Source organism: Leuresthes tenuis, unplaced genomic scaffold (genome assembly GCF_036924035.1).
Source record: "Leuresthes tenuis unplaced genomic scaffold, fLeuTen1.0.hap1 SCAF_6, whole genome shotgun sequence".
NCBI lineage: Eukaryota > Metazoa > Chordata > Actinopteri > Atheriniformes > Atherinopsidae > Leuresthes > Leuresthes tenuis.
Window position 1 is genome coordinate 12,882,497 of NW_027325360.1, and position 12,617 is coordinate 12,895,113.

Sequence of the window (12,617 nt, forward strand, 5' to 3'; positions counted from 1 at the left end):
AGTTGTGATGGTCTCATTAGCTAGACTCACACTCCTACTGATTAATGTGCTGGTAGTCCTTCTGAGAATAATTATATAATCTGAAATATAAAGACATAAGCCTTCAAAGGATGCCCTTTTGTCCAATCAGCTCTCAAGAATCACACTCCAGCTCCATCCCTTGTCCAAATATGGTCACTTCTGGTCCCAGAAAAGTCAATGTAGCAGTGGTGGTGACATGAAAAATTTAGGAAAGGGATTCATCAGATGCCAAGTTAGCGTATACCTTCAAGTGCAGGATGAGTAGTAATGAATTCATTGGCTGTCTGGGAAATGACAAGCTCTGAAATGTGAGGTTTTTGACTTTGCTGACTTTATTGACTGTGTAATTTTGGGTGTTAAAAATTACTATACTGGAAATTAAATGTTCTTGAAATTGAATAGAAGCTACAGACTTATAGGACCAGATATTCTGTTTGGACAACAAATGATGCGATTGGCCTCTCAGAATTCTCGATGACCGCTGGGATAGGCTCCAGCCCCGCCGCGGCCGATCTGACGGATTACGCGGGTATAGAAAATGGATGGATGGATGATGTGATTGTGCGAGTGTCGCCTACATGGTTCCATGTCCAGGATCTCGCTTGGGTAAATCTCCACCTCTGTTTTCCCATCAGCTTCATCCTTGCACAGCCAGCGGTGACTTGGGAACATGTAATTCTTTCCTTGGACTGGGACCATAATCTGAACACTATCCAAAAACCAGCCAGCACGCATGCCTTCGTTGGTGTGACCAATCAGCAGACGGTTGATCTGGTAAAGGGTAAAACAGAATGCAATGTGTATGTTTGTTAAGTAAAAGATACTCTACACAACGTTCCTGAAAGTTCATAATAAAAAAGACAAAACCAAAATGATTTTGGATGTTTTTATCCTTTACGTTAACAAATGCAGCCTCACACTTATGACAGGAAATCTGTATTGTTGCTTTATCACTGTTTTAAAAACACATCCTTGAAACTAAACAAACCTCAGAATAGTAACTTTATAAATTATGTGTAAAGATTTTCATAGTACTGTTAACAATAAATGGAAGAACCTGTCCAATGTCAAAGGTTTCCACAGTGAAGATGTCAACGCGGCCTGTCTCAAAGTAGTTCCCGAGGTTATTGGCAGAGACCACCAGCATCATCTTACTGGTGTCGCCTTTCTCTCCATACAGCTTGACAAGCACATTGGAGTCTGAGCTGCCTCCAGGGATGTCACCTGTCTTGACTGCGATATAATAGTTGATATCTGACACACACACACACACACACACACACACACACACACACACACACACACACACACACACACACACACACACACACACACACACACACACACACACACATTGAGATATAAATATAAGCACCAGAAGGAAATGTAAATGCCAAATTAAATTCTGGTTACTAACTTACTGTAAAGACGCTGTCCATCTGAGAAGGGCACTAATTCTCTAACAATCTGTCCATCATCCTCATTGCGGTCCAGCCACCTGCAGAGCACATTCAGGGAACAATCTCTCATCTGCTACATAAACACATCCGCAACTATTTAGTATGCACTTGCAGAACACTTTATTCAGAACACTTGCTTATTCATGTAATTGTCCAATCACCCATTCATGCGGCTGCATAAAATATTGCAGATAAAGGTCAAGAACTTCATCTAATATTAACATCAAATGGGAAAGTGAGAACAGTGACTGTGTATCATGGCAGGATTTTTAATGTTAGATGTGCTGGTTTGTGTTTCTGAAACTCTTAATCTGCTGGGATCTTTAGTCACAGCATTGTGACAAGAGTTTACCAAGAATGATGTAAAAAACAATAAGCATCCCATAGAGCAGCAGTGGTAAGGACACAAAAGCAGCAAATAAAAATGTCTGTGTGAACTGATAATTTTGCCATCTAATATGGAAAATGGTTTTGTCGTTTGTACTTCCATGCAAATCTAATGAAAAACCATTGTTACAGTGAGTGATTTCATGTACGCACACATGAACACACAAACAAACGTTTGTGGGGCCAAAGGGGAACGTTCCCTGAAGGCTCAGCTCGAGTATCACTCAGGATGTTGCTCCGAGACCAAACAACAACTGGTTATGGAGGTCAATAAAGACCCGTCAATAGGGTCACAACAGCAGATGACCATTTCAGGTTCAAATCCTTTCAGCAAAAAAATAGCTGAACTGAACATCTGAAGACTGATCTGATGATTTTTCTGTATATAAGAGGTAGATGTAGACTTCAGGTTCATAGAATGAAGCCATTGTGGATGTGCATTAAGCCTGCATTCTTTCCAGCTGTCTGTAGTCAGTCAGAATCTCATATGGGTGTGTACAGCAAGTACATGAGGAGCCCTGCACACTGTTCCATTCATAATAACAGGTTCAGTGAGTGTGTGTTTTGTTTTTGGTACAACATGGAGACTACCACACCTGTTGCAGGGGAACTCTACAGCATGAGCCTCAGCCTGTCCTTCCTCTCTTACAATCACTTTGTCAAGAAACCAGCCACAACCTCCACCTTTGCCGTCGTGTCCAATCCTCACCCTGCGGATTTGCCCGATGGCTACTGCCTCGATAATAAACTCATCTAACTGGAGTGAAAAAAATGACAGCAACAAAATGTAGAATGAAACATAGAAATGTGATCTCAAGAGCAATTTGTTTTAATCAGTAGATTCCAATATGATAACTGGTCAGTCTGTAGTATGTTTACAGCATTTGAACTACAGCTACATTATGACACAGTACTTTAGGTTATGAATATCACATTTTCTTAAATTCAAGTAAGGCTTGATTTTAGATCACCAGATAAGGTGAATATCTCTAGATTCAAATGGTAGAAAATCAGGAACAGATTCCTGAAAATGTCCTTATTTATAAACTATGCAGCAATGATTAGTGTCTGGCTACGGTGTGTTAGGGCAAAAAAAAAAGCCAAAAAATAAAGACCTGATTGTACCCACATTTCCTTTCTCAAACTTGTTGATGTTGTTTTTGCAGTTGACCAGCTGCCGCTCTCCCGTGTCTCCCTGGTCTCCTATCAGATTTAGAAAGACTGATGCATCTGTGCCACTACCACCAACAGTTCCTGTACAGACCGTCACTCTGTATTTGATCACTACAGAAAGAATAAATCATCAGTAATCATTCATACACTTCTCAGTTTATGGCATTGCAGGTTTTGGCTGATCTTGGCTTTGGCTGAATGCTTATGTATGGACGTACAGGGCAGCGGCTCAGCGATCAGTTCTCCGCTGGCAGAGAGCTCCTTCACCACTTCATTATCGTCTTCGTTGATGTCCAGCCACCGCTCACATGGAAATGTGTATTTCTCCTTTGTTAAAGTCTTCATTATAGTTACCTGAAGGAACAAAGACAGAATTTGTTTTACTTATGTGAGGTAGCTGATTTATAAACTCATTAAAATGATATTATCAAGATAGTAAAAGGCTTAAATTAACTGATAAAACAATCATCTGGACATTATGAATCATTTTATATCGGTAGATTCATATAACCAAATATCTGATTAAACATTTAAGCCTTGATACATTTCTGTAGCTGAGGAAACTACAAACCCATTTCCAGAAAATATTCAATGGTACTTTCACACATATGCAAGCCACCTATGCAGCCCCATACCATCACAGGTGCTTTTGCAACTTTGTCTAATAACAGCCTGGATGGTCGCTTGCACCAAAAGCAGCTGAAACTTGAACTCATCTGACCACACAACACCTTTCTTTCCATTTGAGATGAGCTTGTGTCTAGCAAACTCAGTTGATTTATGGCTTCCTTATTGTACAATACAGTTTCAGGTTGCACCTCTGGTTGTAATGGTGTAGGCTTCCGTGTTAAGTGACAATGGTTTTCCAAGGTACTCCAGAGCCCATGGGGCTTTACTGGTCATGGGAGAACTACAGTTTCTCTTACAGTACTGCCTGAGGGTGTGGCGGTCATAATAGTGGTTTCTGTCATTGGCCTTTACACACTTAGATTTCCCCCAACTCCCACAGTCACAATAATAAACTCTGTACATGTTAAAGGACCAGACTGATCTATCATTCTGTTAACTGAGTTTGGTACAGAGATCTGAACCACAATGCATCCTTGCTTCAAGGACTTGCTTTGTTGAATGCCCCTTTTATTCCAAAAATGGAATGGTGTTATTCTATGTTCTTTCCACTTTCTGCGCTTGTTTGTGTTTCTAATAACTTTTTTGAGTGTGATGCTGGCATCAAAATCTGTATTTATTTGAACTGTTTTAGAAAGACAAAGAAGTTGCTCAGTGTAGACACTGAAACATAAATAATTTTCTTTGAACTTGAGTTTATCAAATCATTTCAGAGACATGAATGAATCACAGAATTGTGTGTTACGACACTGCTAGGCGAGGGTTTGAAGGAAGAAACATAAAAGATCTCCAGATGGTGAGTTGGAGTTTAAAGGCCGTAACATGGTTTTGTTTCAATTGAAAAACATACATGCCACATTAGATTTGAGAAATCTCACCTTGCTGAGATGCCATCCTGCAAAAGGATTTCGCTTCTCGTGCCAGATACGGAGTTTGGTCAGTTTTCCCAAATCAGGCAACTCTACCTGTGAGTGGACGTTAAGACAAAATGAGCCTCATAATCTGATTTGTTAACATCTTATGCAAATTTAGCTGAATAATATCTTACTTACGATAAACCTGTCTACCTGCCCCTGTTCAAAATTGTCGGTTTTGTTGTCCAGCCTGACCTCGTCTGACTTGCCCCTCTCTCCGTACACCTGGAAGGAGATATCGGCATCGGTTCCTGCATTGGGGAGGTCTGATGTCCAAATCCACAATGACCATGGGTGCTCTGAGGAGATCCAGATAATCGTCATTGACTTAAGAGGACTAAATTACGTGTATTTTTTTTTTCACTGTGACTGAGAGGCTGCTCCATTTCTCTGTACTTCCCAGAGAGCGTTAAAATAACGTTAAAATGAATGTTTTCTAAACTTTTGGAACCAGTTTATAGAAGAAGTTTGTGGCAAATTATTTTAGACCAGTTGTGCTTCAAGATGTCAGTCGAACCACTGTGATGGCATTTTTGCTTGTTAAAATGTTCTCTCGGGGAAGAAACTCACACTGAAGTGATTTCTATGGACAGCTGCCAACTAGAGTGTTGTATGATTTTGAATGGACATGAAGCTATGCAGTAATGGAATTCTGATTTCACAAGTTAAAAGAGACAGAAAAAAACACAATCTTGTATTTGTGGACCAAAAGAATATCAACTACACTGGCCTTTTACAGCTCTTTAAGGGATATTGAACTTAAAAGCAAAGCAGAATAAAGACAAACTGCCTGATCAGTGTAATTGTGCAAAAAGTTGATAAACATGATTGAACTTTGAATTTTTTGGCGTAGCTTTTCAAAACATAAATGAGAAATTGACAGCACTTACAGCTGCTGACAAGCTATAATGATTAACATTCAACTCACTCTTCTGTCTCTTCTGCCTGAGTGAGACCATCTCATATAGCTCTCTTTCTATCAGTCCGTCTCCCTCCCTCTCATCCAGCCATTTGCTGCATGGGAAAGTCTGTTCTATCCCTGTGAATGGACAGTACACCACAACCTGCGGAAAGCATAGATTCAGCTGAGCGAACTCACAGTAAATGACCAGACTGTAGCATTTGCATGTTTATCAGTGTACCTTCTCGCAGTACCACCCAGCACTGACTCCGTCGTTGTCATGCCCAATGGTGACTCTGCTAATAGGGCTGAGGAGAGCAGCGATCTCAACATTAAAGATGTCAGTCAAACTCCGCTCAAATTTCCCTCCCTCCAAAAACACCTGCAGACGAAAAAAACAAGAAATCCAAATGGGGGCAATATGTTTCATTTGAATCATGTACTGGTGTCAGGTTTCTGCAGATTTCTGCACTTTGTATTACATGAAAGCAAAATGTTCAGTGCTGTGCAAATGTTTAGAGCAATCCTTAATTTACTTAAAGCCTTCAGAAAGTCTGGAGAACTATTGCTCAAGATCACTAATATTTTTCAAGAAAGCCCAGCTGCTTGGAAACAGAGTACACAGAAAGTTGAGGTGGCTCAAAACTTTTGCACAGGACTGTATATATAGCCAATACATAAACCAATACATGTGCATATAAAGTATAGTCATCAGTAGTAAGAAATGCATTGTCTATGATTTTAGGGAACATTAACAATAAGAAGGACTCCATATATGTACATGCATCTGTAAATATAGATATAGACACTTTGAGCTCAAGTTCAGTCCTCTGTATGCAAGACTGGATAATTGACGCAGTTCCTATATCTGTTTGTGTGTGTGTATCATTACCTGGACAAAAACTTTAAATGCTTGTTCTTGTTGCACCAAGAAATCTTTAGTTACTCTGATTAAAACAGCTGATCTTCTAGTTAACATTGTGTTTCCTCTCTTCCCCCCCATCTTCCCATTACCTTGCCACTGTTCTTCAACCCTTTTGTGCCATGCATCACCATGTGTATTTTGGAATTGGTCCCTGCTCCTCGGACATTGCCTGTCACAATCTGGACATTGTAGACAATACCTGATGGATACAGTTACATGTTAGGCTAGCAGAGGCAAAGCCAGTGAGTCACTAGGGTTCACTGCATCCAGATTCAGAGGAGCTGAGCAGGAACAAGATCACCCAGATCTAAATAGTAGTACTCTGACACAAGAATCATTAGCTTTCTGGCAGGCTTTGCCCCCAGTTGTTGATTGGTATTCACTGTGTTGTTGTCTTGAAATTCCCAGAATATTTTCTACAATTGTTGTTTTCTCTTTTTCATATTTATTTTTTTTATCTTTGCTGTGACTGTACTGTTTCCATTTTTCCAGGTTTAACAACAAATTTGTCATTTTTATCCTCACCTGTGGGCTGGCTTCCTCCAACTAAAATGTCCCTCTGGATCTTCCCATCATCCTCATCAATGGCAAACCAACGATTGACGGGGAACTCATATACTATTTTGTTTCCAAGATCATCCACAACCACCTGTAGAAAAACACACTGTATATTGAGATGATGTCCAGCATGACCGTAACTGATTATTACTGATAAACAAAGAATCATGTCAGTGTTCTCCTTTGATATTCTTTCTTGCAGAGAAAGTTGAAATAGACAGGAAATTAGAAAAAAATGCAGTCATATTTAAAGCCTGGAAACGTGACTGAAATGTGCAAGATATTCTTCATGTAGTGCATGTAGCAACTCTTCTTTTCTCATAGTCCGGACATAATGTCCTGCTCCAGTAATACTGTCACTGCAGTGTCACTGTCACTGTCAGAATAGCAATATGCTTGTCTACATTTTCACTCAGTCTGCAGTTCTTTTTCAACGAGTCAGTTGCTTTTGAAACTCAGGATTTATTTGGTTAAACTTTTTCTTCTTGAATTATGTTTTCTGTTTTTTTTTTTCTGCATCCATTTGCAATACTCTATTATCGATGAAAGATGTTGGCAAAAATAAAGTTTTGAGATGAGGAGACATGACCCGATTTTCTGCTGGACATCCCTCTAATGTGTTAAGGTGCAACACAAAGGTATGTTGTACCTATCATTGGGCCTTTTCAGTGATGTTGCTTATGCACTGAGCAATTTAACATTTAAAGAACAGTTAAGGGGTTCACTTTCAAACATGAGCCTTTGTGTGATGTGAGGTTGAGACGAACACATGTAAAACATTTCTGCCGCTTCCTGGTTGGGTTTAGGTAATAACATCACTTGATTGGGATTCGAAAACAGATCACGCTTGGGTCTAAAACATGTTATCTTTACCATGTGACTGTCACACTCACTACATTCATGTTGCTGATTGCTTTGGTTACATGTAAACAAAATACATTACAACAAGATGTTCTCACTCTCATCCATAGGCTTCAGAAAAATAATGAATTCTGGTTAAGGTTAAATTTCAAAACTACTTGGGTAGGGTTAGAAAAACAATGATTGTACATAATTATCAACCGTTTCCATCAACAAACATCACATGGGCACGTTTTAGGAGGAAGACAGTTTCAAACCATTATAGCGTAATCTTATTTAACTAATGAAATAACAATGTGTAACAATGTGGTAAGACTGCATTAGATGAAGTTTCTAAATCTCTTTTCATGGGATGTTTTTTGAACATCTGAAGTTTCAGTGCTGTAACAGTGGTTAGATTGTCAATGCTGTGTTGTTGTTATTTCCAAAGTCCTTACAAATTTCTCTGATCATCTTTACTTATTTTCTAATGAGATTAAGGAAAAGAAGATCAGAAAGATTTTTAAAAGGTTTTTGACTGGAACAGTATTGGACTGGTGAGTCACTTGTAAAGCACAAAGTCATCTCAACATGCTTGTTCACTGTGTTTTTACACACACTGTGTGCAAACACGTGTAAAATATCTTTATTTCTTAATAAAATGGAAAATTCCATATTAAACAAAATAGGTTTCAGCAGTGTAAATACATTTTCTATAAGACAAATTCATCTCAGAATGATAATTTTCACTTAAGAAGAGCTGAGAGGACAGCACGGACTACTTGTGAAATGCAAACAGGTTGTCACCACTGAACTTTGGTGTCAGTCTGAGCAGCAGTGACAAATCAACTGACTCGTCCGTCTGTTTGTTGAAAAGCTATCCCTTAATGAGGTATGGTTTCCCTTTACACAGAGGGTAGAATGACGACATGTGTGTCCTGTACGTGTCCATGCACGCATCTGCTTGAATGATCTAATCTCTCAGAGCTGCCCATCGTACCGTATGTGTTGGGAGAGCAAGGACAGCAGTTTCAGATGAGAGGACTGACAAGAAATGAGAGGACTGAATGTCTTCACTACTTGTAAAAGGCTTGAACTGAGTCAGAGCTGAGCTGAATGATGTACAGTAGGAGTTTTGTTTCAAGACATCATTTCACATTATGGAACAAATTATAATTAATGTCACTCAGTGTTATCTGTGTTGAAAATGGATTAAGGGAGCATTACAATGTCAAAAGACATAAATATCTATATTTTCAAAAATAATTTCAGATTTATTTTTTTTTCTTTTTCTTTTTTACCTTATCCGCAAACCATCCTGCCGAAGAACCTTTGTTGTTATGGCCAATGGTGAGCTTCCTTATTTTGCCCAAGTTTGGTGCCTCAATTGTGAACTTGTCCTCTGAGCCTTTTTCAAAGTTATCCTTATCATTGTCAAGTCGCCTCTCCCCTGCAACAAAGCAATCAGTTATTTCTATCACCAGTTATTTAAACAGCTAAACTGCAGTGTAATGCCTAAGAACTTTACACTTTTCGGAACTGATAACTATTTTTGTACACATACTTACCTGTATCTCCAAACTCCCCAAAGATGTTGATGAATACATCTGCATCTGTTCCGCTGCCTTTTACATCCGCAGTGAAAACGCTCACTATGTACTTATTATCTAAAAAAAACAAACAGTTTTATGGCTTTATTATGTTTATTAGACCTGTTTTTCTTTAAGGATTTAATTAATCAATGGCAGAATTTGGTAGATGACTATAGGCTGATGACTTAATACATTTGGGCATGTCCATGGGGTCCATGCTGCCCAGCAGGTCTCTGATATAAATGCCATCCCCCTCCACTTTACTGAGCCAGTTGTTGCAAGGAAAATAGAACCTCAAGTGAGGTCGAATCACATCTGTCACCACCACTCTGTCCAGGAACCAGTTGGCGCTCATACCAGTGTTGTCATGCTCAATCCTGTCCAAACACAGGAATGACATCCAGACAAATCAACTTTCTCTCCCTAAATCAGATCCAGAGTCAAGTGTGTTTAACCGTGGTCAAAGTAAACACTGGTCATGCAGCATTTTAGTGTCAGCTGACTGAATTATATGGAGACAAAACAGAATGTAATAGGGTTGAAATGTCTTGAGCGTTCTGTGCTGCACCTTATCTTTTTCAAAGGTCCAACATTGTGAGTCCTGATTCTGAACACATCAGTTTTGGCTCTTTCGAATGCTGTGCGGCTCCTGGAATCACAAAACAGTAAAAACTTCAAGCCGCTCTCATTTTCATCATCTTTTTATTGATCAAAATCTTCACTACAAAATAAACATAAAATGATCAAATGGGAAACTGTGAAGTAAATTCAAGGAATGGTAAAAGATCAACTCCAGACATAGCTATAATAAACCATAAAAGCCTAATGGAAATGTGACAAAATCATGCAGCAAAGCATGTCATGCAAACTGATTAACACCAAAATCAGATCATACAGTCTGTTCTCCCAGCAATCTTTCTTTTAAAGGGAAATACATACCTCTTTTCTGTGCTGTTTGGTTGGGGGAAAAAAAAAGAGGTTTCAGTTTGAGTGTGACAAACTGTTGAATCGATTATGGAATCTAAGAATCTTTCATTCTTGTTACAATTGCAGATTGTCTTACATTTGAATTCCAGAAATCTATGAAGGGGACTTACTTGCTGGCCAGGTGGACTTTGGGTGTGATGCCATATTCTCCAAAAAGAGTGACAAACACATTTGCGTCGGTTCCTGCTCCTCTCTCATCCCCGGTGATGGTCAACACCTCATAGACTGGAGGGTTTAATGAAAGGAGTTCGGGTATAGGAAGGTGTGTTACAAAGGCATGGTGGCACCGCAGGGTACTGATACATAGAGTTATAGATAATTAGATGTTTTTTTCCCAACAAATATTATTTTGCTGTAAAGAGTCCACAGTCCACTAAAAGAGAACTTTGTTCTCTGAAGTCTGAGAACTGATGTGTTCAGTCTTGCACACCCACACTGGTAGACTTAATTATTCTTTGTGATTATTCCAGCCCTTAGCTTTAAGTTTGTCTTCAGACACTAAAACTTACTCTTGTCACCAAACTTCACACAAAAAATTGTGAAATTGTGAAATTGTGAAGCTAACCTCTAACGTACAGACGTGGTCCAAAAGATAATTATTTGGTTTAAGTTTTATTAACCTTTGCTATGGGAGCTATGGCCTAAAATGATTGCTTTCAAAAAAGATCTTTTTAAAAGTTTTCCCATTAAAACTATATATTTGATTGTTTAGTGAGTTTTTTTAATCAAATCAGTGTCACAGTTACTTACTCCCTAATGATTTAAAGCAACACTGGAGAAGTTTGTGAGCCTTATGTGCCTCTTCCTTGTTTAGAAGTAAAATCACATTTGTTATGTACATTCCCTGGCTTTCCTTTACTTTAAGATCATCATTTTATTTTTGCTAAGCTTTTTGACAGTTTCGTTATTAACTTTTATTTTATTTATTTATTTATCTATTCATGGTGGTGCGGTGGTTCCCGGTCTGAATCTTGGCTGGGACCCTTCTCTTTTGAGACTGCACCTCATCCTCCCCACATCAGAGTCACACATCATCCTTGAGTGGGCTTGAACCTCCAATGTTTGGGATGACAGATGCAGCGCTAATCTCTTGGGTCAAACACAGTCTGTACAGAACACACTGTCTTCCATTCCAGCTTCAAACTACACAATATTTCTTTATAAGATGTCTTTTCAATCGGTTTAGGCTATTTTACATTGGGATGTTTCACAGTTTACATCGAGCATGAAGCAGGACCTTAACAGGACAGTGATCAATGTGTAACCACTGCTGTGTAAAGATTAGCGAGTGACAGGTGTCATATTGCAGGAGGTTAATGATAACATACTGAGAATACGTCCGTCAGTGTAACATTACCGTGAACATTAAACTAATGCATGGACACATGACCGATGGAGCCACTCAGACTCCCATAACTGTAATGAAGGATTCACCTCTCCTCAGTATCAAATGTCTTTGCTCAAACAGAACCAAATTATCCTTGAATTTTTGGCATAAAAACATCTTCTCTCTATAAATGGAGCTTACATTTATATTTTGTCACCTCACCAGATGTCATTTTACTGACTGGAACTGAATGTTTGCAATTACCTTTTTTTTTGTGGTACTCATCCTCGTAGTTCTCCATCTTTTCTGGCTGGTAGTTGCGTAGCTCATTCTCATATATTTCAACATAATTTTCAATCTTTTTCTTCTTGGCTTTTGACTTCTTGGTGTCTTCATCACTATCTCCCTTCACAGAACTTTTCTTCTTCTTTTCTTTCTTCTTCTTTTTACCTTCCTCCTCATCTCCTGTAGCCTGTTCTCCCTCTTTTTTGCTTTTATCCTTTGATCCCATCCTGTCCTTGACTGAGGACTTTGAGTCTTTCTTGGTTGTCTCAATCACAGTAGGGAGACTTTCACCCCTCTTTTTATCCTTAGACTCATTGTTGTTTTCTTCATAGCTTGACTCCTCTGGGCTCTCTTCTTTGGCTCTTACCTTCTTATTCTTATTCTTGACCTTTTCTTTTTCTCTTCCCCTTTTTTTGGTGTTCCTCACATCAGACCCTGATGTGTCAGAATGAAATCCTTCTTCATCACTGTCCTTAAACTTCTTCTTCAATCTTCCAGCATCCCGTGATTCACTCACCCGCTTACTTTTCCTCTTGGGTTTTGGTTCCTGATCTTCTGAGTCATCGTCATCCACATCTTTGGTTTCCTCCTCCGCTCTCTGACTTGTTTTGTTTTTTTTA

General features: G+C 39.0%; 1 protein-coding gene across 1 annotated transcript in view; it reads right to left on the reverse strand.

Moving 5' to 3' along the window:
• Positions 1-12,242, reverse strand: part of loxhd1b (lipoxygenase homology PLAT domains 1b) — a 28,722-nt gene extending 16,480 nt beyond the window's left edge. Inside the window, exons 1-18 of the mRNA XM_072386953.1 lie at positions 11,977-12,242; positions 10,496-10,610; positions 9,967-10,047; positions 9,591-9,775; positions 9,375-9,473; positions 9,108-9,256; positions 6,934-7,057; positions 6,498-6,607; positions 5,725-5,865; positions 5,511-5,646; positions 4,721-4,881; positions 4,547-4,633; positions 3,260-3,395; positions 2,998-3,152; positions 2,465-2,625; positions 1,443-1,519; positions 1,079-1,275; positions 600-792 (exon numbers count right to left, since the gene is read on the reverse strand). Of these exons, the coding sequence (XP_072243054.1) occupies positions 600-792; positions 1,079-1,275; positions 1,443-1,519; positions 2,465-2,625; positions 2,998-3,152; positions 3,260-3,395; positions 4,547-4,633; positions 4,721-4,881; positions 5,511-5,646; positions 5,725-5,865; positions 6,498-6,607; positions 6,934-7,057; positions 9,108-9,256; positions 9,375-9,473; positions 9,591-9,775; positions 9,967-10,047; positions 10,496-10,610; positions 11,977-12,223 (2,554 nt within the window). The 5' untranslated portion in view covers positions 12,224-12,242. The remainder of the gene's footprint in view (positions 1-599; positions 793-1,078; positions 1,276-1,442; positions 1,520-2,464; positions 2,626-2,997; positions 3,153-3,259; positions 3,396-4,546; positions 4,634-4,720; positions 4,882-5,510; positions 5,647-5,724; positions 5,866-6,497; positions 6,608-6,933; positions 7,058-9,107; positions 9,257-9,374; positions 9,474-9,590; positions 9,776-9,966; positions 10,048-10,495; positions 10,611-11,976) is intronic.
• Positions 12,243-12,617: the final 375 nt, after the last annotated feature.